Raw genomic sequence first — 27,668 nt, 5'->3', positions numbered from 1 at the left:
TAAAATAGCAGAATCAAATCTTTTATTTTTCTCATTAGACTGAAATAATAAACCAAATTAACAAGAAAAATGTCAATAAAAGATTTAGCATGAAACATTATTTCTCAGAAGATAACGTCAAGAATATCAGGAAAATTGCAGAAAATCAATGCATTTACCTTCAAAAAGCAAAGGTATTCCTTATCTTCAACCTTTAGTTTAGGACCTTAGGATGGGAGCTGATGGTCCTACAGAGATGACCTTCTGGTTTTGTTATGAAAGAAAATGGAACAATCTCTCTGGAAGGAAAACTTAAGTCATTTCTATCTCAACCCGTATCTATTCCATAGTGTAAATGGAACACATTAATAGTCCTGCCTATCATTCTTTGCCAGAGTAGAAAGCAGGTTCTAAATAAAGATAATCTGGATTATCATAAAGACAAAAATAAGAATGGAATATTTAAAATTATAATTCACTTAACTAGTGAAAACTGAACACATTGTCTTCTTTAGTAAGGGATTTACAGTCATATTTTGCATATTATGTTTAGCCAACAACCAAATTTTAATTTTTAATTAGGAGACATTAAAATATAATTAGCAGCAAATAACAGAATGACAAAGCTACAAAAATTCATAAAGGTCAAAGGAAGCAGAATTTTAGCCACAGCAAGAACAGTTCTTCCACAAATGTAGGGAGTCATGGTGACTACTCCACCGTCCCCACATTCACCTCCAAGGTAAATTTTCTAGAAGCAACATTGCTTTTTGACAATAATAATGATGATAATAATATAGGGATAGCTGTCAAAACCAGACAGCGTACATTCTTCAGAGTCAAGAGACCTTCCAACCTCAGTAAACACCATATATAAAGGAACATAGCAATTTCCAACACAGCATACACACAACAAAATTAATTCATTCATCAGAGACTGATACAATTTTAAAATGCATTTTCCATAAGGAAGCAGAGGGCAACAGAGACCATCTGCAGTTGTCAAACCTGTGGAAGTGAAACAATGCCTTACGAAATTCACACAAGATAGGAATTATAAGTGAAAAACAAATGCTTTATCAAAAAAAGGTTGGTTGGTAGCCCAACAGATAGATATTTATATGGATATGTTTATATATATAGTGATAAAAATCAGCTTGCATGTGGGTCATAGTCTATCTACTTTGAAGTTATATCACACATACTATAAGCAATTTACAGAATTTGTCAAGTTTGTATATACAGGAGTTGCAAAATGAATTAAAATACATTGAAATATAGAACATTCAAAATGTACTTATATAAACCTCCCAGGATTGACAGAGATTGGCCGTTACCAGCATTGCCACCATTGAACAAGAACTATAATCAAGAAAAAGGAGAAAAATTCAAGAAAAAAAGGGAAAATTTAAAAATTCTTCTATTTTTTATTTAAAATAATGTTTTCCTTGTTGACTCTCAGTGTTGATAGTTTTGTTCTTGCTCCAAAACGAGGATTTTGTTTAATGCTAGTTGATCTTCTGTAGCCTTTCGATCTCTGCTTCCTGCAGATAATGGGTCCTTTAGGAGGAAATGAGTGGTCACCATGGTAAATATTTACTATACTGATGATGTTCAGGCCAAACCCTGAGCAGTCAGTGAGATGGAGCTTTAAGTAGCCAAAAGAAAAGGAAAAAAATAGATCTTGCTATTAGAAAATGTCCTATTACTTCACATTAATTCTCTTGAAATAAAAGATCAGTGATTTGCCAAAGAAAATACTATGAGCAAAGCGTGTGATAGCCTCTTCGTTTATGCTTCCGGAAGCAGGCGCTCCTTGTGTAGGTAATTAGAGTACAGTGGGTGCAGAGTGGTGCTTGGAGTTTAGGGTCAACTTTGCTGTCCGCTCCGTAGATTTTACAGGCGATTTGCTCTTTGCTTTAAGAAGAGAAAGTGATATTGGAAAAAAGTCAGCACTTTAGATTAAAGCAAAGCACCCTTCACAAAGCCACAAACAAGAAGCAGGACAGAAAGTCCATGGCTTGTAGCTATCCTCGCACCTGCGGAAGAAGTTATAAGATATTCGCTCATCTTGAAGATTTCCAATGCTCCTTATTAGGCTGTTTTAAACACATACATATATATATTTAATTAGCTCGCCAGCTTGGCTCTGGTGCTCATGAATGTCTTGGCATGCACTGCAAATAACAACACATACAAAGTATTTCAGTCCCAGGAAGTTGGTCTTGTTTGTTTTGTCTGTTTTCAAACAATGCCATCGCATAGTTGGGAACACTCAGAGGAACAAATCCAAATACATTTCCCTCAAGTCATTCTTTGAGGATCATTGCCTAGAGTTACTGTGTCATTCCTATATTGGTAGCTAGAAACACATCCCCTGTCTTACTAATGTGTAAGCGTAAAACCACAGGAGACACAACCAACACTGAAAGAAGTAGGCTCCTCAAGGGTGGGGAGAATATGTTCTGGATTGGGTACATTTGGCCATTTTCTTTAAGAGGAAGATCTTTCTCAAGTTTTTTATCCTTGAAATCTGAGAAAAGTCAGTTCTATCAAGAAATAGAAATTTTTGAAAGAACATCAAGACTATGTAAGGGAGAGAATTCAATTGTAGTTTTATATTTTTTCTTCATATATTTTATCCAATAAGTTTCTAGCTACAAATATGCGTTAAATTAGTACTTTATTAGTAAGAAAATAAAAATGTGATGAAGCTCAAAGCATTTATTTTCTCTTTTAATTGGAGAAAGGTTAAAAGCATTTGAACAGGGTAAGGGTAGGGAAATTCAATCTTTTGAATATTTCAGCTAACTCATGTTCAGGTCCACAGTGGTGAGAATAAAAATTGAGGTAAAGCCATATGGTCTCAAGAAGTCACTGCAGATTAAATCTTTGGGGGTTCTAAAGTGGCCATTGAGTAGACTCACATTACTGTTTTTTTGTTAGTGTTGTCAACTGATTTGCCTTTCTTTGGTGGAAGAGCCATATATTTAACACAGTATCTCCTTATAGAAACCTAATGACTGAAGACCCAGAGGTTAATGGTGGGTCCCTGGAGAGTGTTTCTTCATTCAAGCTGGGTGACAAGATTCAAAAATGCAAAAGTGATAGTACAGCTCATGTGCAGCTCTGAGTACAAAGGTCACGCAAGGAAAATGTATACAATCTATGTAGAACCACTAGCATCAGAGGTTTCCAAAATTAAATATATGTTCCTGCTGTCTTTTGAAGAGAGTTTCTCTGACAAGGATTCATTTAATTAAAAAAAAAAAAGAAAGAAAGAAATGATTACATGGCTCCTTAAACAGCCAATGGCATTTGACTTGACACAAAGTATGTCTTATATTGAATCAAGGTTTAAAAAAACTCTTAAAGCAATAAAACTAAGTAAAGTGATTTGCTCTTCAAAGAAGATATTTTGTGAAATAATAGTTTCTTTTTCTGCACAGGCACTGCAGATTGGCTCGAACTTGGTGCAACCGTGGACTACGCTGCCCCTTTCTCAAGTAAGCAGCCCTTCAAGGGTTGCCTGACCCCATCCTTCCTACAAAATATGAAGGGAACAGCTACTCGTTTTGATTCATCATTTCCTATCACAATATGTCCAGCATGTGCAAGTTAAAACAAAATTTACATGAGCAGTATAATTTGAAAGAAACTCAATTACATACAGTAAAGAGTATTTTTAAAAAGGCTATTAAAATGTTGAACTGCCGTCAGATATACAACATATCATTGTAACAAAGTACTTTATTTTTTCAGATTGTAATCATTCATCCACTCCAGGAGCATGTAGTTCCTAGCATATTTTTAACTAAATGAAATTTATTTCTGTCAGGCCAGACAGAATTTTCTTTCCTGTATGGTAAACTCTAAAGCAAATTTGTTTTGTCATCAAGTCACTGATTGTTTTTCTCTTCTTTCTATGTTTTATTTATGCCTTGAGTAAGTGAGATGTGTACTTCCTTACCTTTGTCATACCAAAGAATTAGTGAAATCGAGAATCTAAAATGCTATAATTTGCCCTGTGTAATTTTAACAAATAATTATCATAGTCATTTTCACTCAGATGTACACCATTGTGAATATAACATTTTTTTTCAATGAATATAACATTATTGTTCATCAAACATGCTATGGTCTATTCTACAGGAAGTGTTTTTTGTGAGGAAGATGTCCCTGAGCTAACATCTGCATCAATCTTCCTCTACTATGTATATGGGATGCCATCACAGCATGGCTTGATGAGTGGTGTGTAGGTCTGTGCCAGGGATCTGAACCTGCGAACCTCGGGCCGCTGAAGTGGAGTGTGACAACTTAACCACTATGCCACTGGGCTGGCCCCCTATAGAAAGTTTTTAAAAATTATTTTGTAAAAAGTAAACTTTGGCGACTCATCACGCTCTATTCTTATTTTTACATATAGAAACATTTTATTTTTGTAAAATAATGAGATCCAGGATTGCAGTCAGGAGCTCTAAGTTCTAATTTCCTCTGCTGCCACTCATTTCTAATATCCCAAGTAAAGACATTTCTTCTGTGTTTTCTAAAATGAGCATTACTGTTTGAGTATTATAGTTTGATTTTTTTCACATCAGTATGCCAGACATTGTGTTGGAATAGAATTACCTATTTTGTTTTATTTGGTTTCTCTTGCTCAGTGCCCAGGCCCAACAGGATAACCTATGGTCCACCTATCACAACCATGCATTTAAGTAACTCTTGCCCTCAAATGGCCTGCTGTCTATAGTGTCTGTTCCCAGCAGACACAGCGTAATCTCTCTCTCCTCTGAACTTCAGCATTGTTTGGCTTTGCTGCTCCTATGACCTTAACTTGGCCTACACTGACTTGTAACTCATTATGTTCATGTCATATCTCACTGATTACACTATAAGCTCATTAAAGGCAAGAGGTAAAAGTTTAGCAATTTTTTTTATTAGTCTCAATGTCTAAAACTGTGCCTTGAAAGTTTTTAAACTTTTGCCCCCAAAACAAATTACCCTGTGAAGAAAGGGAGATGCTATTATCTACATTATGTGAAGAAAATGTGCAGATAGCATGCCTAGGTGAAGAGTGGCCTAATAGAACCTAGAGATTTCTCTCTCACTCAGGATGCCATTTTATGATGTCCTTCAATTTCTACTTAATAATGATGGCTTTCATTTGTTTTTATGCTTAAAGATTTTCATAGTGCTTTCTGGTGCAATTCCCCATGCCTTTGAAGGCAGAGAAGATATTTTCTCCATTTTGCAAATGGAAAAGTCTAAGAAGTCTTCTTAGAAGTCTAAGCAGTGCAGAAACTGGGCTTTCATTTCTCAGCCCCTTTTACACCTCATGCTAGAGTCAGTGTCATATCACCTTCACTGAGAGGTGGACAAGCAAGCATTTCTCAAGAGAGTGTCTGTGACCAACGAGAGCTGGACCAAGGAGAAACATGAAAAATAATAGCCTCAAATATTTTATCTTCATTCTAATTATTATTTCAGAGTATAATAGAAAAATTGACCTATTTCTTAAAAAAAAGACAAAATAACAAACAATCACAATACAGTAGTTGAGACCTTGGCATCCTCAGTAAGCAGGCAGAGATGGTGTGCAGTCATACCACCACATCATCAGAGAGGTACTGCTGTGGAGAGCTCAGTTCACCATCTTTTCCACCTCATTTAACTGCACATAACTTTTCAGACTATAAAGTCTGCCTTGCCCTTCTCATCTGTCTGCCAGACAGAAGAACGTAGCTCCCTTTTAGCACCTTCCTTTTTAGACTGTTCCATCTATACTACCATTTCTTCCCTGTATCTATGATCAAGAGGCTGGAAGACACTGGTGCATTTAATAATGCTGCCGCCCTTTGCTCACCTCTATCTCCAAAACAACCACAATGAGGTGGGCAGGTACTCTGCATCAGGGAATATGCGGTAAGCTCTTTGCATGCATTGTCTTAGTTCATCCTCTCAACAACCCTGCATAGGAAACGCACAGCTCAGGAAGATGTACCTCTGCGACATGGAATAACTCAGCCTAGGTTACATGGGTAACAGGTAGGAAAGCAATGGTACAGAAATGCAGAAACAGTAACGTGGTCAGGGCAACTCAGAATATGGGTGCACTTCTTTCTGAAACTCCCCATGGCAAGCAACCTTGCCTCAGTGTCTTCACAGCTGTAAATCAAGATGTGAGGCTATTATACGAATGTACACTAGTCTTTTCAGAGAAAATGCACTGGATATAGCACAGTTTAGAGAAAAAATTATTTGATATAAAACTTGTTTTCCTCAACTCTGAACTTATAAATATTGGATATGAAAACATCATCAGCCTCATATTTTTCCTAAACATTAATAATAGGTAAAGTATGTTTTGCTCCATACAACACACCAAATGTCTTATGATATAGAAATATTTTGAACTTTGCATATTATAGACCTTTAGAGCTTCTAGTTTCCTCCAAATTCACTGAAATATTTGAGTGAGAGGTGCTTTACCATTGTTCTTACATGTCCCTCTTCTAAGAACTTCTCTTTTCCAAGTTTTTGATTCAAATTTGATAGCCTGGGGCCAAGAAAGCTTAAGTTGATTGTTCAAAGTGCCACCATTAGTTAGTGACAGGGAAAGAAGGATAACCATTCTCAGTCACTTTCCTGGCTCCCAGAAAAGATCATCAAAGGAGGATATGGGGATTGAATTCAGAGGATTAAGACAACTATCTAGACAATTTATCCCTTCTAAGGTTTACCAGCTCCTCAATATTCACTTTCTTTTGGCTATGAATATTTTCTGATGGGTTAATTTCTATATGGTAAAACTTTTTGTTGGTTAGATTTGGGGAACGGTCACCATATGGGGAATCTCTGTAGATTTAGGTATGATGTTTGAATGGTTTTTCTTTTCTTTTTCTTGTTTGAGTATTTAGAAGAATCAAAACTAGCAAGAAAAGAGAAAGAAAACAATTTCTCTCCTGCTCTGGCTCTACAGTATGACTCCAGAATACTTATTTTGTAAAAGTGAGCATTAGTGATGTTTATCATATGAAAAAACCTAAAAATGGATATCCTCCAATAATAAAAGAAGCAACAGTCAAATAAATATTTTGTCTGTGAAGAGGCTAAGCCTATAAAGAATGGTGTGTCCACTACAGCTCTAGGAACAGATGGCCTCCTTTGACACACTTCTCTTTTATTACAGATGCCAGCTTTAAGAAATGAAAATAGCTGTGTGAGAAATGTTTTTTTTTTTTTTGAGGAAGATTAGCCCTGAGCTACGTATTACCAATCCTCCTATTTTTGCTGAGGAAGACTGGTCCTGAGCTAACATCCATGTGCATCTTCCTCTACTTTATACGTGGGATGCCTATCACAGCATGGCTTTTTGCCAAGTGGTGCCATGTCCACACCTGGGATCTGAACCAGCGAACCCCAGGCCGCCAAGAAGCCAAATGTGCGAACTTAACTGCTGTGCCATCGGGCTGGCCCTTTGTGAGAAAATTTGAGCTAGCTTTTAATGCAATTTTTATTCAGGTTTGCACATACTAAATCGCTATTTAAAGGGGAAGATCAAATAATAAGATGATTTTATCCTATAATTTTTTGAAAAGAATATCTTTTTATTAGAATTCTAATTGGTCTAGTGCCAATTTCTTCCAGAAATCCATTGTTTTAAAAGAAATGTGCTTCATTTTGACATAATACATAAATAGTCTATTTTATCGTGCCCTGGCATGTTGGTAGCAGCTGTTTAAATTTCCTGCTTTCCTTTAGTCAACAATTTTACACCTCTCTTCCAGTTACGAGGCCTCCTGTAGCTGAGGGAAAAAGTGCAGTTGCTCATGTATGCAGGTCTAAAGGACAAGGAGCATGGGTGACATCCCATTGACCACAGAATGTTCCAGACTCTCCTGCTTACAGCTAGCCCCTGCAGGCTTTCAGGGTTTCTATGACTCAGTGATTCCAGAACGGACACATAAAGTACTGATGCCCCCTACCTGCTGAGGCCATAGTACATCTTAAAACAACATATTTTCGTTGTAATTCATTCATCCGAATAAGAATTGATCCCCTGCAAACAAATGATGACAGCAGCGGCTATTTAGAACATTTGTTATATCTTTACCTCGGACTATGATCGTGGGAGATTATTATAATCAGTTTGCCGACTAAGAACCTGAAGCTGAGAGGTGTTATGCAATGTGTTCAAGTTTACTCAGCTGGTAGGTGGTGCAGCTTAGATTCAAAACCAGTTCTGTTTGACTCCACAAACTAATTTGCATCATAACTTCATCTGGTGATTCTTCATACCTGAAAACTATACTTTCTCAATTCTGCCTAATATTAAAAATATATGGAAATATGAGTGGCTTTGACAAAATGCAAGGGAGAACAATATAAATTAGTAGAAAGGCAAATAAAATGTTTGTAAAGAATGAAGTTTTAATACCACATATATCTAACAACTGCTTTAATGCATGAATAAGAATGATTTAGGATTAGTATGACATTTACTGGTAAATAAATCAATGGTGCTAAAGGGCGTGAAACTGTTTACTCAAGGAGATTAAATATACCCTTGCATGTATGTTTTCATTAATTAGCAAACTCTTCATTCCTAATGTGAAGTTAGATATTAATTCAGGCCTTGTTGGAATGATCACAAATTCCATATTAAGGCTAAGCACACACATGCGGTTTTGTTGCACTGACAAAATTGTTGAATAATGCTGAATTTGACTAAGGGCTTAAAAAAGTACATTCAAATTGGGGAATGGAATAAAGGAAATTATGAGGACAAGTGGTACCGATGTGGGATGCCTTTGCTGCAGGGACTGTGATCCCAGAACACTTACCCCAGAGCAGGCTGGGATAGTTTGCCCTGAGGGAGGAAGTTGATAAAAAGTGCATCACAGCTAGAATTGTTGATTAATGAGTGGAGAGGCACGAAAGATGTATTTCCGTATTTGAGCAATCACTCACTGATTGGTATATAAAGAATACCTCCTCCTACCCACACTCTTTCTGCGCATTGTCACAGATCTCACCTCCAAAATCATAGAAAAATTCCTCATCAAAGGAGGAAGCACATCTCATATTTTTAAAAACATGGCAACTGAGGAATCAAGAAATGCAAGTAAAAGGAAGAGGAAAGAAACATAGCTGTTTATGTGATCTCAATTTTCACATATCTTCTTATGTAAATTGAAAAGTAAAGATTTCACTATTAATTGATAAATATAGTCATTTGCTTAAATTAAAAAAATAATTTTAATTGTTCAGTAATGTTTGCTTTTGAGGATAAAATTATTTGAAGACCTAATGCCAACAGGATATACAAAGGCGATAATTATATAGCTTCAGAAAAAGCACTTGTTTTAAATCAAAAAAGTCTTAAGACTACCCATTTATTTCCCAATGAGCCAATGGTCTTACCCGTTTCTTTAATCTACCTATTTCAAAATTATCTACATTAGAATGTTTTAGAAATTATCTTCATAATAAACTATCTTCTTAGCCATCAGAGTTAAGTAATTAACAGACATATCCAAAGCAATAGTTGTTTTATCTGCATCCTATTTATCAAGGAATGCAAATAAAATGATAAAAGTAAGCAGTTGCCAGGGACTGTTCATCAAACTTCCTAGATATAATTTGTTATTAAATATAATTTTAAATAAATGGAGATTACTGTTGTTCTGGGCATGTAATGGAGGATGGTTCAAGTGCTATTTTCCAGTGCTCTTTCTCCACTAATACATAGTGATCTGGGGTTGTTTTTTTAAAGCTTGACCAAATTACATAAAAATTCAAGTATCTTCTTAGCAGCGGTATTATCCTCATAAGTGTTTTCCACTATACATAAACCAAAACATAACATTCAATCCCTAAACATTTATTTAAGTGTAATTATGTGCTTAGCACAGTGCTAGGTACTGCAATAACACCAGAAGTGTCAGGACACAGTTTACATCGTCACAACCTTTATATTTTCAGATCATTGGAAATAGAGTGAGTTTTTAAATTCTAAAGTACTCTTTTTCTATTTAGTGGTTATGATTCTACTGCTTGCTCCCTAAATGTAATTTTCCCAATTAACTATTTACATTGTTAAGAGAAGTGAAAAAATTGCCTTCAGAATATATAAATTTGTTTAAGCAGAAAAATGAAAAATAAAATATTTTCTAAATGACTGGAGATGTTGCCAAAGATGTAACTATAAGACATCTAAATAAAACAAGAAAAAAATCACTCACAGAATAGACTCCCTATTGCACAGCGCTTGAGACCTTTACATTCTCAAATTTGGAATATCTCACCGCATTATTTAATCTTCATTAAACTGCTTGTGTCTGTGAAGATAAAATTACCTAATTTCTTATTTTTTATTTTTTCGATAACTTTGCAGTCATTGTTCATGGAACAAAAAATCATAACTCCTAGCTTCTACAATTTGCTTTAATTTAAACACTAAGAATTTAACCTATATTGGGTCTATTTTATACATATAGGATTCTGAATTACGCAGAAATGCTCTCTCAGATTTTTTTGAAGCAGTCATATTTAATAAAACATAACTATCATTTATAAATCTTCCAGTGTATTGACTTTCCCGGACACTCTCAATGACTGTACCATTGCTCATCACTTTTGCTCTCCCTCCGAATGGGGGCCAAATGAGTCATACTATTGAGAAGAAAAATGATTGCATGATATTTTATTTATAGGCTTTAATGCGTCTGATTTATTTATTCGAGACAAATTTATCAAGATCATATCCATTATGTTTAGAAAAACAACAAGAGTAATTTGTCAGATTCTCCCCCTAGCTCCCAGAACATAAGGTGTAATGTTCTTAATTTTAATGCCTCTAGTAATTTCTGAGTACATCACTTTCATAATAGTGCTTTTTACCTATGTACACATGTGTACATGTATGCATGAATACGTATGTGCACATGTACACACAGGTACATGGGTGTATTTTTTTAAATTTGTCAGAAGCTACACAATCACACACCATTATTTTACTTTGCTTTTCTTTATTTGTGGACTATAATTTATTTGTTTGTTTGCTTTGTCTCTCATGAGCTGGCCTGTTATTGGTCTATTTTTAAATTTGGGAAATTTTAAATAATGTTTTTTTTTCTGGTCACAAAAGTAAAAAATTATCATTGTACAAATGTTATCAATACAAACAAAATAATTAAAAGTCATAACATCTTGATTTTTGATACACATTATATACTACTTCTTGTTATTTTTCTATGCACATATCTCAGATTGATTTAAAGTTTTGTATTCTATATTTTTTCACAATATAGTATGTATTGAGCCGTTTTAAACTTCATTAAACAGTATTTAAAAACATGATTCTAGCTTAAAAACACGAAGCTGCTTGATATTCACTGCCTAGTTTTAGAACATTCATTAGGTAACTTTCCTACTCTCAGCCGTTTGAGTACTTCCAGTTATGGGAAGACCTCTGTGATCAGCATCCCTGCGCATGGGTCTGGGTCTGCCTCAGGACTGACCTCCATGGAATTGCCCCCCAAGAGGCTCACTTCAAGGACAAAGCTCTGTGATTTATCTTTCCTACCAAATTTTCTTCCAGAAGAAAGTACCAATTCACTGTGCAAGTATTAATACAGCAGAATGCCTGAGTCACTGTCGCCTTGATGACACGTGTTGATTTTAAAAATCTTTGCCAAGATTATATGTGTCAAATTTAAAAAAGTGACTAGGGTTTTGACTGGGACCGCATCAAGTCTATAAATACTTTCAAAAAACCTGATATATTTCCAATACTGACATTGGCCATCCAAAAACATAGCGTGTTTACTCATTTATTCAGACCTAAACTCTGGTCTTCATATTTATACCACTATTTGTTATTGTCTTAAAAAAAAAAAAACCTAGATATTTTATACCTTTTGCTTGTTGTTACTATTGTGGATTGTATATTATGCCCCAAATATTTTCTCTTTGGGTGTTGCTGTCATGCAGAGAATGGTCTTAAGTTTATATCTATCTTTCCTTTATCCATACTACATGATCACTTTTGATATCTCTAAGTCATTTGAAGTGGATTACATAATCCTAGCATCTGTAAAATTGACATTTTTTTCCTTCTTTTGGTAAGTATTAGACACAAATATTTCCTCATCCGTTGTATCACTTTTTAGTTACATTTAATTAAACAAATATTTTCAATTATTTATAGTAAAATGTTATTTTCATTTGTATATTTTGTAACTTTAAGATTTTAGATTTTATGCTAATCTTCTTTATATTAATTTTCTTTTCTGCTTAGTTCTTTAATTAATTGGAACTCATTGGGGTATTTATTATAAATTGTGATAATGCATTTCATTTTGTCATTTATTAATTAAATAAATCCTTCCTTAAATATTATATTTTTCAATCCATCAGATGTTACCTTATTTTATATAATTTTAGAGCTTTCCAGGATTCTTATTTTCTTTCATCTCTACTCATATTTATGTTCCTTTACGATCCTCTTAAGTGATGGTTATTTAATAATATACTTTAACATCTGGTAGGTAAAGAGGACAAGCACCAACGACTGCTGTGCTCACCCTGAGCCAGGTTTATTCTGCTACGTATTTAAAATACATTATGTCATGAAATGCTGAAAATGGCCTTTGGGGCGTTGCTGTTACTACCCCAATTTTATAAATAAGGACTCTGAGGTTCACAGAGATGTTGTGCGCAGCTCACTCAACACACAAGCTGGTAGAGAGTGAATAGGAGTCACATGTGTCCATCGACGACCACAAACTGGGCTGATCTTATTACAGGGGTCCCAATCCATTTTATTTTTCTCTCTTTCGAAAGCTTTAAACAACATTCTCACTCATTTATGTTTTTAGATGTATCTATAATTATTTTATGATGTTAAAAATTCTGAGGGTTTTTTTGAAAACTTGAATTTAATTAAGAAAGCAGCTAGTCTGTATAATTGTGGCTTCCAAATACCTGTTTATTCAGGTCACACAGTTCAAATTCTTAAAAATCCTTTGAAATCTTAATATGTTTTACAATACGGATCTATTTTCAACCTTGGGCAAGACAGCTGGTGGCTAATATGGTATGGTTATATAGAGGAAGCTTATCATCAATTAATGGCATTGTGACAGAATTAAAAAAGACAGCTCTGAAATTATAAACAATAAAACATAGGCCAGGAACGAAGACTGAATCTTTCTTAACTCAGCACTTACATGCACTCAACAAGGAAAATATTTGCTACAGTAGAGCCGATAGTGTAGACCATTTACTCTCATCATTTCATTGCTGCCGATAATAATAACACATAAGCTCATGCAATAAGAGTAATATTTATACAACTAGTCACCATTTATCGAGGGCTTATTCAGTGACAAGCCCTCTATGTATATAATTTCATTTAATTCTCAAATCTTTGTGAGGATTGTACTACAATTCCTGCTTGATAAATAAGACAAACACACAAAACAGAGACATACACAGCTATGAGTGATGGAGATGAGATGTGAACAGTTTTCCTCCTTAACTGCTATGCCTACTGCCTCTACCTGTGAATGGCCAGAGCAAGAGGCAGGTCTAAGGAGCATCTTCCTGTTTAATTTCTGCCTTTTGCAGCTGAGGTGAATATACCTGTGTCAGGCTACAGGTGGCTACAGTGCTCCTTGGGAGAATAAGCCCTTGTCCTTCTTTTCTCTTTTAGGATGTGTGTCACTTTCACCAACAGAGTGAAGTCCTTCCAGCAACTTCTCAACCCTTTGGTCATCTATCCAGAGAGCTGCTCCTCTGGCAGCTTCCTGAGATTTCAAGGATCATGAAATCATTAAAGACTTAGAACACTGGCAAATTCCGCTTCATGTCTCCTCAATTACAGAGCTCCTGGTAATCACAAGTGAACCTTAATGTGGCCAATCACATATTGAAAAGTTCTTCCAGCATACAGCTGGGCCTTGTTTTTACAGACCCAGCTAGTTACTGCATTTCAATAAGTTAAGTTAAACATGGTTTGCCGGAGAATTTAGCCAGTATAGACTCTTAATATACATAATTCTGGTTCAAACACAGCTCTAGCAGATTCCTTGGCCTGTATTATCCAAAGTATTGCCTCAAATCTGTTTTTCATCTTATTCATAGACACTTGATTTCCATAGCAGTCTTTTAACTGACAGAATTACAATGATCAAATTCATTTAATCTGTGTAAGCAGCCAAGTTGGATCATTTAAACCAAAATCAACATTAAGGTCTAAATAGTACAATTGGTGATTGGCTCCATACCCAGGTGCAGTGCACTATTTCCTCATATTTTGAGTCAGGAAAACAGGACTCTCAGCTCGTCATCTCCCTCCCCTCTACCAGCTTCAAATTCTGTTTAAGATCATTCCTGCTAAATCTGGCCACTTTTGGAAAGCTGCCGTGTTGATCAGCAGCAGAGGAGCTTCTGGAGCTCTTGGCTTCCAGCAGCTGTAGCAGCAGCTGCCTCTCACCGCTCAGGTTCACCTCATGGTGAAAACACAACAATCATATTTCAGAGTTCAGAGAATCAGCATTCCTGCTGAGCAACTAGAGACTCCACACGTGGAAACATAACTACACCTTAACCATGGCCAGTTTCTCATAAGTGTCAGCTGTCTATCACAGGAGTGAAGAGAACAGCTTTGCAAAAGTCCATCCCCATACTGCAAAAGAAATAACAGCAAAAGGCCAGTTTCTGTAAACATATTTTGTCACATCACGCACACATGCACACATGCACATATATCTCATAGTAAATGAGAAAAAAAAAACCTTTTCTCACTCTTAAGAACTTTTTAGAGCTAATGATTCTCATAATTCACATAAAAATATCTATTTCTGTTTCTAGACTCAGAGATTTGGATTCAACAGGTGCTGGGTGGAGTCCTAGAATATGAATTTTTAATAAGCTCCCGGGTGAGTCTGGCATAGGTCATCTGCACTACACACTTTGAGAAACACCGTTCACGAGTCTTGATCAATTTTGAAATAGTGGCAATATTATATATTTATGCAAACGTAATTATAAAAAAAAGGAGATCAAAACAGAGACATCCTGTCCCTCTCTCTTTTCCTTTTCTCCCCCAAACAGGAGCTCCACTTGTTCTAGGCACTTAGAGAATTGCAAATGCAAGTTCTAATATTTGTAGCCAAGAAGTTTCCAGTAGGGCGGCCAACTATCATGTTGTGCCTGAGACTAGGAGGTTTCCAAGAATGTGGGACTCCAGCACCAGAAGGAGGAAAGCCCCAGGGAAAAATTACTGTAATAATGAGGCACGACGATAGCTTCAAAGTAAGTGTGAACAAATTGCTGTGGTGATCTGAAGGAGGAAACAACCACTTCTAAGACAACAGAAGAAAGCTTCATCAAATAATTTGCATTTGAGTAGGAACTCGCCAAACAGGGAAAGACCCACACAAAGAAAGCAGCATTTGCAAAGTCATAGAGGTAAGAAGTCTCTGAAACTATTCAGGAAATACCAATTAGGAAGATTATGTGTGAAGATTAGGAACTCTGTGAAACAGGGCTGGAAATTAGACAATAAAAGTTAGTGATAGTGCTTTGGAGATAGTAATTATTTAATACTTGCTCTGCTGTGATCTGGTCCTTGTATTAGAGTTAAAACAAGGAAACTATTGGGGATGTTGGAATAGTGCAGAGGGCCTATGTTGAGAACTATGCCAGCGTTGGTGGGATGCAAAAGATGTAGCTGTTCAAGGATATTTTAAAGAGACATTTAGTAGAAATCAATGACTAATTCAGTGTGGAACTGCCAAGGGAAGAGAAGATAGGAACATTTTCAAGGTTTCCATCAGATCTATTATTATGATGATGTTATTAAAAGAGTTCAGGAACATGAGAAGAACATTTCTTCTCTGTGAGAGAACTAAGATAAATTCAGTTTTGAATATTTGAGTTTAGGTGCCTGACTTGGGTATCTATTGCTGTGAAACAAACCACCCTAAAACTTACCGCCTTAAAGCAAAAATGTATTATTATCGTTCACGAGTCTGTGTGTCAGCTGGGCTTGGCTGGGCAGTGTTGCTTGGGATCTCTCCTGCTGCTAGGAAATAGCAGCTGCGGCTGAAGTTAACAATGTGTGGGCTTTGCTCCCCGTAAGGTGATCTCAAGCTAGCTGCACTTCTTATATGGTGGTTGGCTTCTAAGAAGCCACCCCAGAAGCTGCCAGTCCTGTTAAAGGCTATAATTACTTGCCTGGCATTACTTCTTTATAGCTTACCGTCAAAGTGGACACAGGCCAGCCCAGTTTCAAGGGCAGAAAAGAGGCACCACAGTTCAATGAGTGGAATGTAACAAATGTGCAGCCATCTCTACTCTGCCACAGTGCTTGTAGACAAGAATGTGGAGATGTTTGGGGGACAACGGCAAATCTTAGTTTGCATCTCCAGAAAGAAATCAGAATTAGAAATGTGAACGGAGAAGTTTTCTAAGGAAAAGTTAGCAGTAAACACCACAGAAATGGATAAGAAGGTTAGGGAGTTAAGAATGAGAAAAGAACTGCATTTAAGAGAGGAATTTAAGAGGAGAAGCCAACAAAGAGAGAGGGAAACACTAACCACCAATAACCAGAGGACAAGTGGGCAAATGCTGCCTAGAAACTGAGAGGACAAGACCTGAGAGGTGCCTAGACTGGGAGACCAATGACCAGCCATAGAGCATTTCCAGCAGGGCTGACAGGGAAGGAGAGATGCAGGGACTAAAGAGTAAGGACAGAGAGATGAGTGCACATGTACGGTGCCCTCTGCAGGAGGGTGTGCACCTTGGGGCGGGGGAGGCGTGTAATGCCAGGCTGAGGGAGGGCAGGGGCAAGAGCCTCCTTGCACAGTTTTGATTGCCTATTTGTAAGAGCACAGGAAGGAGACCAGTAGAGGGGAAGGAAGACAGAGAGGAACAAAGGAAGGACTGGAGAAGTGGTGTATGGAGGGGATGTCTGGCTTCTGAAAGGAGCAGAGATACTTGATGAGAAAGGAAGAAATGAGTAGAGAATGGTGTAGTACATGGAGGTATTTGGGGATGTGGTGGAGGTGAGGAAGCTCAAGTAAGTCTCTGTGCTCTCTGTGAAGATGGAACTAAACCACTCCATGCTAGAATCAGGAATTCTTCCTCCTCACATCTTCAACGTTAGTTATGGGTACACAAAACTGGAGAGAATTCAAAAGAATCAGGCATGGGAAACTCTTAAGGGATTGCAAAAGCCAAGTTCTGTTTATCTGTTTGCTTTATAATTTTTCTTCATTATTTTGGTTCTAACTGGAGGTAGAAATGGAGGTAGAGTTAAAGGAATTTAAAAATAGATGTTATAAAGAAAAACAGATTCAAGCAGGAGGGGACCATCACATGCTCACTAACTTTTGGAAAAATATTTGAAAAAGATATAGGACTGGCTATATTAAATAATAGCTAAATCTTTTCTCTATCTTGTGATATGTAGATGGCAATAGACTACCTTTTTCCATGAAAACTTTTGCTTTAGTAAAACTGGTTAATTGTATGAAAATTTGGACATTATATAAGGGTATACAAAGTTATTTTCAGCTAATACTTTACAGAGACACAGAACTTCTTGAGAGGAAAATACTATGAATTAAGAGTTGAGTATAATTTAGTCAACGAAGTGAAAGGCTATGATGAAAACAATAGGCCAGATAGACCAGTCTTTTGTGACACAGGTTGATATAACAGTGTCATGTATTCCAAGGATGAAGCATGCCACCTTGTATTAGTGAAAATAAGCAAGATTTTAATCCCTGCGTCTTCAACATATCTTGCCTTTAATAGAGTAAGAAAAGATGCATGATAAATGGGATTTATAGATATTTTGCTTTCTCACAAATTAAAATATAAACTCTCTGAAGAGAAGAAATGTATCTTCCATTTTTGCACCACTATACCTGGTATATAAGCTCTTGAGAGGATGGAGAATGAATAAATGAGTGAGTAAATGAAGCATGGGTATTGAAATCAGCTTTATTTATTTGAATATAACCTGAGAAATTATAAAGCAAAATTATAAATCAGAATGTGTGTATAATTATATAATATTTACTGTAATATATAATATTTAATATAATATATAATATAAATATAATATATAAAAATCCATCCCAGATACTGTGTTTTATACAATCATTGTGCAAGCACAGACACTTACACATGAACAGAAAGGGTGACTGTGGCACCCCAGCTTCTGAACTAAAAGTTAGAAAATGTTGTGAAAAGTATATGAAATATTTTCCAGAATTCACTGGCAGAAAAAAATAGAAATTAAAAATCGTGATATATTTCAGATTAATCTTTGTTATAAGCAGACAACTTTTAGTAGAAAGGGCTTTTAATGAACACAGGCTTCCATGAGTCAGCACCCCTTCCTTCCTTTTACCTTCACTTTAGAGAAGGCAATGAGTGAGACAGGTGGCAGGGTGGAAAATGAGCAGGGATTTTTATTTGAAAATTGTTAGAAGATATCTAGAGCTTACCATTTAGTTCCCATCACAGTGCTAAGAAAGAGGTATTAAAATAAAATAAAAGATATTTTTAGAGTACATTTAGAGTACATTTAATCCAAAAAGATAAATAGTTTAGAAATAGAATATTTCATTCCATGCTTAGAATCTTCATTTAGAATATGTAATCTGTGGGATTTTATTCCACAGAATGGAATATTCTATGTAGACTAATAATTTCACTCCCATGATTTGGAGTTCTCATTAATTAGGTCGTAAATTATCTGATGAGTTTACTCTGTAATTTTGCATATAGTGTCTAGTTTCTTCTTTTAACAGCTTGAAGTGGAGAGGGCAACGCTTTCGAAGACATTAAATCTTTATCAAATAATGGTTACAAAAATTATAACCATTAGGTACATACATATATATGTGTTTGTTATATAGGTATATGTTTATATACATGCACACACACACACATACACGTTTTATAGCTATGCTTTTTTTGTTCTTTAATTTGTAAAACCAGGGAGATGATAAAAAGAAAAATAAGACATAGCCATAACAAACTGGGCTTCAGAGGGTAAGCTCTCTACTTAGCAGACTGACAGAAACTGCCATGACCAAGGCATGCTGGGATAGTTGCTCACCTGCATTTAAAAGCAGTGCCAAGTTGCAGGGACCCTAAGCCAAGATCCTTATGAATCATCCTGATAAAGTGACCAGACTTTTTAATCTAATAGCTAAAGATACTTTGAATGTTGGCCATATAATTTTCTATTACCAATAGTAGTATCAATACTTCTTCAATGATAAAATGTAAAGACAAAAGTTAAAGAATGATAAATATTTTTATGTTCCCTTTGTCCTATAATATTATGAGAAGTGTCTGAGCAAAATACAGAATATTCCTGGGGTCATGCAGAGTATTGCTCATTCCAAGAAGCCGCTACCCCACATCAAGGTTAAAACTTCCAGAGTTTCCATTGGCTGAATGATTGCATAAATTAATGTTATTCAGAACAGCTTTAACTTGCACAGCTGACTTAGGAAATGTGTGACTAAGCTTCTGAAACAGCATCAAAGGCACATTTACAGGAGTTGCCTTATCTCTCCACTACTTATTGCCTTTTATCCCCCCTCACTTCCTCCCATTATCATCATCACTTTCCTCACAGGCAGCTGAAGTTTCTCCTTCTAAATCAAAAGCCCTTGGAGAACAGTCCTGCCTAAAGCTATGGGTGGCTGAAAATGTGGTGTTTCTCTTTCATTTACATTTTGATTAAGTGAAAGTTGCTTAATTTGGGTCATTCTCAATACATAAATCTGCAGAGAAAATGAACATGAATTTTATAATGCAACCAACATCACATGATTTACTGTTCTTATAATGTGTAAATACAGAAGAAGAAAAAAGAAAAAGTCCAGCTCTTAGATCCTCTGGACATGAAGCACTGCCAGCCACTAACAGGCCAATTCACATCCTCTGTGAAGCCAGCCTCAGGCTCCATGTCTCCTGTCTTATTCTTACTTCAACTGAACTAGGTCTCCATTTTTAAAAAACATCATACATACATCTGTCTACTCTACTTGACTGATCTTCCTGTGGAGGGGTTGTGAGTGGTAAAATGAAAAGCTCAAAATGGGTTTCCATACCTGATTGTGGACTTTGTTTGGGTATTTTGGCTACCGCTTGAGGGCTGGAGGTGGGGCGCATCTGCTGGTTGACAGAGCTGTGGATGCTGCTGGGAATGGCCACAGAGACATTCTTGCGAGGCTTCATATCTTGCAGCCACATGGGCGAGGCTTCGAAGGCCTGCATCCTCCGAGCATGGCTGTTGGCGTTGACTTTCAGGTAGGCCTGGGCCTTGTGTTCCTGAAGCTCTCCGTAATTGGCATCGGTCACCCTGCACTCATATAAGCCTTCATCCTTTTTCCTCACTTTGGAAATCTGAAGCTTGTGAGAGATGTCATTGCCTTGGACTTTCACTGTCTGAAAAATTGCAGTTAAAAAATACAGGGCTACATCAAATGATTTTGTTCTCATACATTGTCTTGTGTTTGCTAATGTTGGCAAATTAAAGGGTCTTAATGGCCTCATAGCCACAGTGAGAGAGCTTTTTATTTTCTTAGCAGTCAAATCTGAAGATCTTATGTATTCCAGTCTATGAATAACTGGATTCCCAAGATCATGGTTCAATCCAGCCAGTGCCCATTCCATTAGCCTAGCCTGTGACCCCCGTTTCCCACGTTCTGGCAGCAGCTCTGCCACTTTCCAGTCATGGGACTGGCCTCTCCTGGTTAGCTCAGCCGAATGACACAGGAACCTAATGGGGTCGAATGTATAGTTATATAGCTTCTTCTCTATGTTGCAGCTACGACTCTGAGCAATCACAAAAATATTTTGTTGGCTACGATAGAGCTTAGGTGAGAACGTGCTTTTATCCCCACATTGGGATGACTCCTAAGGTACTGACTGCATTGACTTGGTGTGATCTGACCTGCAGTCATGGGGGCCATGGCTCAGGGTACAGACCACTACCACCTGAAGTCGCACGGCCCAGAGTACACACCCCTGACATTCCAGGGTCTTTATGCTACTGGAACTTGAGACACCGTTAATTAAACACTGGTTTGATTTTCAAAACTGAAATTATATTTCTTCTAATAATTTTTATGCCAGATTAAGAGCAGGATAATATTTATATTTAACATATAAGATTATGTATAACATAAAATTTTATATAATATGTTGTATACATATCCATAAGCATCTTTATCAGAACAGCTAGATTTGATATATATTATATATTATCCATGATTGACAGGATGATGGGTTGCATAAGTCATTCAGGAATTAAAGATCTGGGTGATTTTGAAATATAGAGAAAAGAAGTGAAGAAGGCCAAAAGTTACTCTGCTACCGGCCATTACACTTTCAAATGGCGGTAAATAATTAAGAAAACGTGGCAAGTGTTCATCTGTTTTTACATATAGAGCCATGTATACAAATAGATTCCAACATTTTAACCATAACCATAAGTATATATTTATGTGTATGAAAAATTACATATAAATATACTAATAGTATAAAAATAATGGAAATTAATAATTTCAAATATATTCTTAGTTGAGTCTCCTAATAAAGTTTGAGGTAGTCAGAGTACTTATATTATTATGATCCCATTTTACAGTAAACTGAGTCCTAGGAGGTTTGGGTTGGTGATTCTTTCTTTTTTTTTTTTTTTGGTGAGGAAGACTGCTCTTGAGCTAACATCTGTTGCCAATCTTCCTCTTTTTGTTTGAGGAAGATTGTTGTTGAGCCAACATCTGTGCCAATCTTCTTCTATTTCGTATGTGGGATGCTGCCACAAGCATGGCTTGATGAATAGCGTGTAGGTCTGCACCGGGAACTGAACCTGTGGACCCCGGGCTAATGAAGCAGAGCATGCAAATTTAACCACTATGTCACCAAGCTGGCCCCTGGGCTGGTGATTCTTAACACTGCATATTAGAATCATCTGAGGAGCTCTTAGAAAATGTTCTCACTTGGTTAAAGCCGAGACATTAAGTCTAGATCTCTGGGGCATGAAGCCCATATCAGTATTTTATACAAGGTCTCCTGGAAATTCTAAGTCAACAACTGCCTGTTTAGGACTTATGTTCAAGGTCACACAGTAGGTAAACTGGGAACAAATGACTTTCTACCTCAGTTTGTATCTAGAACTCTTTCCAATCCACTACATTTTATGAACTATTGGCCTAGATAGTACTGTCAGCAGCTGTGTGCATGATTATCTACCTGACTGCTTCTCTAGGTCAGCATGTGTGAGGCTATTTCACTGCTGGTCTTTGGAGGATGTGGGCATGGGTGAAAGGTCAAAGACAAATAGTCAATAAACAATCTATCCAATTATATGTGTGTATGAAAAGTGAAATATTTAAGAAAAAATTGTAAACTATTGATCTTACCAACAAGCTTTTCTAACCCTGTCTGAAAGCAAGTTTCTGTGACATAAGAATAATTGAATTGAAATGTTCTAAAATGTCAATGAGTTTATGAATATAAATTTGAGTTTCTGGTTTATATCTTGCTTTCATTTGATATTTTCTTTCATGTTGAGATTATACATTTAGATTACAGAATTTGATTCTATTAGTTACAATATATATTTACACTTTTAGTTATGATGTAACTCCAATCTTACACCGCTTTACCCTATTTTAAAAGCTTCAGAATAAATTTCCTTTTTAAATGCGTCACTGGATTTTTAGATTCCTAAGACATATACATGTGTGTTTCTATATTATATATAATACATTTATACTTAGTAGGTCTTCTCCTTTCTTATTATATAACTATTTCATTTCTAGTAATGGAAACTTGTTTACTACTTATCAACAAGTCAACCAGTTCTATTAATATAAAGTGCTTCTATGTGGCTCCCTTTGAGGTATAGTAAAGACGCAAGATTTTCTTCTTTTTTCTAATTTCACACACATTGTAAAAAGTAATAACCAGTAGAGTAGAAACCCACCTCTCTTATTTTCAATAGGTTAACCTCCTGCAATTATGTTTTTATATTTATATTGGCTATTGGTTTTATATTTATATGATTTTGAACATTGGTATTAGAAATACATTGCATGCATTATGAATGACGTTGAAAACTGAGTTGTTTTCATTACATTTTCAACATCCTGTTGGATGCTTTAAATGTTTTCTGCCTAATCTGCCTAGGAAGATTTTCATATGTTAGTGTTTTACTTCCTATTAAAGGATAATTCTTTCTATATTGCAGCCCCTTGCTTTTACAGTTATGTAACTGTTAAAAAGAGCAAGAAAAAAAAGTGTCACACACCGCTTTGGGTGGCAAAATGATTCTCTAGTAACTGTTTAAATATTTACGTGATTAAAATAAGTAATTTTATTTTATCAACTCCAAATCTGCCTCAAGTTTCATGTAACCAGTGAAGAAGAAAGGAAAACCGGCCCTCGCCTGCACTTGCGAAATTGCCTTTTTAGGGACCACATGAAAAGGCTTTTAAAAACCTCAGATTCGTGTTAACTGATTTTCACCTGGGCCTGCCTGGCAGCTGACGAGGCCCGCGCCCCCTGTCGCCTGTCGCTGTGATACTCACACTGATCTTGGTTCCGTCGTTGTCCGGGTCTCGGTCAGGCACCAACTCCACCTGCAGGAGGAGGAGACGAACCTCAGACTGGAGCCCGGCCGGTCGCGGTCCGGCCCCGGGCGCACTCTGCAGAGCCTGCGTGACACGACCCAAGTGCTTGTTGTGGAAACATCTCAGTTGGAGCGGTTTAGAAAAGAGACGGAGGAGGAGGAACGTGCCCGACCCAGTCCGGTGGCCGGGGACTCCCTGCAGCGGCACGGGACCGCGCGGGGGCGCTGCCGGTCGCGCTCTGATGGTCCCGGACGCACGGTTTCCGGGAGGGCAGGGACTCGGGGAAGGCGGGCGCGGGCGCTGGCGCGCGGGGCGACTTTGCTGGGACGGGATTCCGCGTCTCTACCCGGCCTGCGTCCCCTCCCCCGGGCTCTTAGGCTGATTTTCTTTCTCTTGCTCTGACGCGTCCGCCGCCTTTTGCTGAACTCTGTGTCCAACCTCCCCTCTGACCCTCTTATCCTGTCCCTCTTCTCCCTCCACTTCCATTTTCCTCTTCCCCCCGTTTCTCGGCCCCTCCTCCTTTCCTCCCCTCCTCCCCTTCCCTTCCTCCTCTCCGGTCCCCCTCCACCCTCCTCTCCGGTCTATTCTCAAGTCGCCCTCCCCCCTCCCCCCGCCTTCAGTCTCTAGTCCCTTCTCCCTTCTTACCCTGCTCCCTGTTTCTCCTCCCTCTTTCTCAGTCTTCCCCCCTGGTCTCTCCCCGCTCTATCTCTCTCCTCCTTTCTCTCTCTCTTTCTCCTTCCCTCCCATCCCCGCTCCCTCTCACCAATCTCTATTCTGCCAACCTCAGACACAAGAGGAACTGACTTTGGGGGAGGGGTGATGGAGACGCCGACAGAATTACTCTCCCCTGCTCCAAGGTCCTGGAAAGGGGACAGCGCGTGTCCTGGGATGTACCAACACAGCGGTGCCATCACGGATGGCTTGACAATAACCAGCGCTACAGGGAGGAGGCCATTCCCAGTTTAAATCGAGAAAGACTTGATAACAATGGACTTCCTCCTGGGTTTTAACGTCGTGTCACCAGGACGCGTTCTAGTTCACTCCCTGGCATCTCTAGGCGTCACTCACTCCAGGAGAGCAAGGCAGGTCCTCAGCGGCGCCCAGGCACCATCTCGGGCCTAGACCCACTGCCTGGACACCCAAAGGACTAAGGGAGCGAGTGGGACATATGCAGGGAATGTTGCGGGCTACGCGACTCCGCTACCTGCGCACCGGCCACCTCGGCCCCGGGCTCCAGGTCCTCGGGTCCCCGTAGGAACCACCACTGGATTTCCAGGTACACCGACGCGGAGCCGCTCTGGAAAGCGCAGGACATCTCCACATTCTGCCCCTCGGTCGCCGTCACGTTCCGCGGGAACTCGGTAAATTTTGCTACAAAATAGAAACGCATCCTTTTGGAATATCCACACCATTCTTGCTAGCATCTCTTTCCCTGAGAGCTCGCTACACTTTTTTTGGACTTAAAAAAAAAAAAAAAAAAACAGAAACAAAATCCTTCTGTGACATCCCGGACTTTGCCTGGCTCCCCAACCTCCTGTCTTTTGCCTCTCTCCTATCTCAATTTTGGTGTCATGCCTAAACCACTTTGTTGTTGATCAAGCCCAGATAGTGGAAAGGTTAACAAGCTTGCCAATTATTACCCTCTGTTAGCCAAGCTGTCCAGTTAGATCCAAGTACCTTGTGTCAGATTGCAGTATTCCCCAAAACTTACAGAGGGATTCAGTGAGGTACATTTTAGGCAAATCTGTCCAGTTGATATATGAGGATAGCCTCTTGCCTCCAAGTTTCTAAACAATCTATGACTTTCATGTAATAGTGAATGGATCATGATTATTTGTCAAAATGTACATTCTTGACATATCAGAAGGATTATTAGCAATTGTGATTTGATGGCTATAGCAATGAAACAAGTTGCACACTTTCTCAGCTGTGAATATTTCTTTCTTTCGAAATTAATCTTCACATTTATTCCCATCAAGCCATTGTATTGTAAATTGCCATACATCATGGGATGTAAGAATCACACACCTGGGTTTAGTTCAGATTAAAGATTGTTTTGAAGTCTCTAGACAGATTTTTTTTCAGCCTCTTCATTACCAACCTTGACACTGCTAGTTTGCTGGATTCGTGGAGTCACGGTGAAAGTCACAAAAATAAGATATTCCCTTTCTCCCAAAAGCACTTGAACATAGAATGCTTTGGATGGTTGTTCTTGTCTTGCCTAAGGAACACTTTGCAAAGAGCTGATGATTCCCTAAAACGAGTCTTAGAGAGATTTTTGGCTGATGGAAGTGCACAGCTACAGTGTACACTCATGGAGCGCAGAACTGAGGGGGCTGCGGGACTGATTTAGGGTGGGTGCACTTTCCTACACTTTTTAGAGAGAGACACCATCAGTGTCTCTTTTCATAATTTTGTAAAATCCCAAAATGACCTATTGAAATGGAACTGTACTTATACTTAGAGAAAACAGGAGATTTTAAAAAGACATTCCGATCTGAAAAGGACTTTTCTGTTCAAGCTGGAAGGAGGTTTACGGCATTTCTGCTTGCAGAAGTGATGCAGTCTTCTGGCAGCAGAGATGTGATCTGTTCATGGTGCTGAAATGTTCACTGCAGCCTGCAAAGTCCTGAAAAACTGGATTCAGCAGGCTCCTGCTGCTTGTAATGCAAGTCGTGCTTTTTTTATGGATCCTCAGAGGAGTCTGTCCTTTGATAAACACATATGCAAACGAAGTCACACGGACCCAGAAAAAGGAAACTCTAAACCGATCCTGCCGACACTGGGAAGGAAGACTGGCAATGGAGAGTCCCCCATTCCCAGCTCCGTGTTTGTTTGCGATGATTATGTATGCGTGAGTGGTTACCCTGTGCATGCACACACATAGAAGGCACACACACACACACACACAACCCTGTGTTGTGCTCACCGAGGAACCCACCTTATTGTCAGGCACCAGATTTGCTCTCAAATCTAGCTTGCCTACTATTTAATAAACTTTAAAGAAAAATTCCAAACAAAACGTTATTTCACTATTGCTTGCTTGGAACCTCACTACATTTGCCTGGCCATTCTTTGAATGTAGAGAATTTGCACACACACGCACAACACACCACAAGCCCATATATATTTTGCCAGTGAGCACAGACTTACCTTGAGAAGAAAGACCTTGCTGTACATATAAAACGGAAAAGAAAACAAATCCAACGTATGCCAAAACGATCCCCATCATTCCAAAAGTGAGGGGGGGGGGGTCACATCAGTGTTGCCAACAGCCAAAAAGCCCTAAAAGAAAGGAATGCAAATGTATCAGAGGTTTCGTCTCAGCGCCCTGGTCGCGGCACTGCAAACATCCTGCTGCTTCCTGGGCGAGGATTGGCTTTGGGAGAGGGGAATGCAGTTCGCGAAGGTGAAAACCAGCTGGCTCGGATTCGATCAGGCTGCGAGTCCAGACCCGGGTTGCAACGCTGGGAAGCGTCCTCGCTGCTTCGATGCTTGCTCTAAGCTACCTGGCAACTCGTCCAACGTCAGCCTGCCGCTGCGGCTGGCGTGATCACTGCCCTCCCTAAACGCCGAGCTGGCTCGGGAAGTGGGGAGTGGGCAAGGGGGGCGGGCAGGAGGACTCCGCCGGGCTTCGCGCCGCAACTTTTCCCTCTAATGGCTGCGATGATGCCTTTAACTCTCTGCGCGCCGGACAGCTCCCCACCCGCCGGGAACTCGGCCGCACAGCCGGCAGAGGGCCCGGGCCCGGCGGCTCCGTCTACATTTTCCTTCTGGAGAGCAAGAGCATCTATTTTTTTCCAGTTTGCCTTTTTCCCCCAACAATTGACTCTTTCTTGCCTTGGCGGATCGGATTGCTCTGTGTTTAAGAGGACAGCACGTTTGTAGGATTGCGGTGCAGGATTGCTGGGGGCTAGTTGCTAGAGATTTGAGGAAGAAGTTGGGGCATTGTTGAAGAGGAGGGGCACGATGGGAATAGGGTGAAAGAGACTGCCTTGGGGCGATGAAAAC

General features: G+C 38.5%; 1 protein-coding gene across 3 annotated transcripts; it reads right to left on the bottom strand.

Moving 5' to 3' along the window:
• VSTM2A (V-set and transmembrane domain containing 2A) lies at positions 1-27,668 on the bottom strand. Of its 3 annotated transcripts, none has more exons than XM_008529468.2 (5): positions 26,811-27,668; positions 24,862-25,028; positions 23,616-23,666; positions 20,130-20,466; positions 1-1,896 (listed from the first exon to the last, which is right to left on the bottom strand). In XM_008529468.2, the coding sequence occupies exons 1-5, from the start codon at positions 26,887-26,889 to the stop codon at positions 1,808-1,810; spliced, it is 723 nt and encodes a 240-aa protein (XP_008527690.1). In that variant the 5' UTR covers positions 26,890-27,668; the 3' UTR covers positions 1-1,807. The 3 variants fall into 3 exon arrangements, with proteins under 3 accessions (XP_008527690.1, XP_008527691.1, XP_008527692.1); XM_008529469.2 differs by having other exon boundaries at positions 1-2,018; positions 26,811-27,445; XM_008529470.2 differs by having other exon boundaries at positions 1-2,156; positions 26,811-27,432.

The sequence above is a fragment of the Equus przewalskii genome, chromosome 4 (assembly GCF_037783145.1).
Source record: "Equus przewalskii isolate Varuska chromosome 4, EquPr2, whole genome shotgun sequence".
Lineage (NCBI taxonomy): Eukaryota > Metazoa > Chordata > Mammalia > Perissodactyla > Equidae > Equus > Equus przewalskii.
The sequence above is the reverse complement of the archived record's forward strand: the minus strand, read 5'-3'. Positions and strand labels throughout refer to the sequence as shown.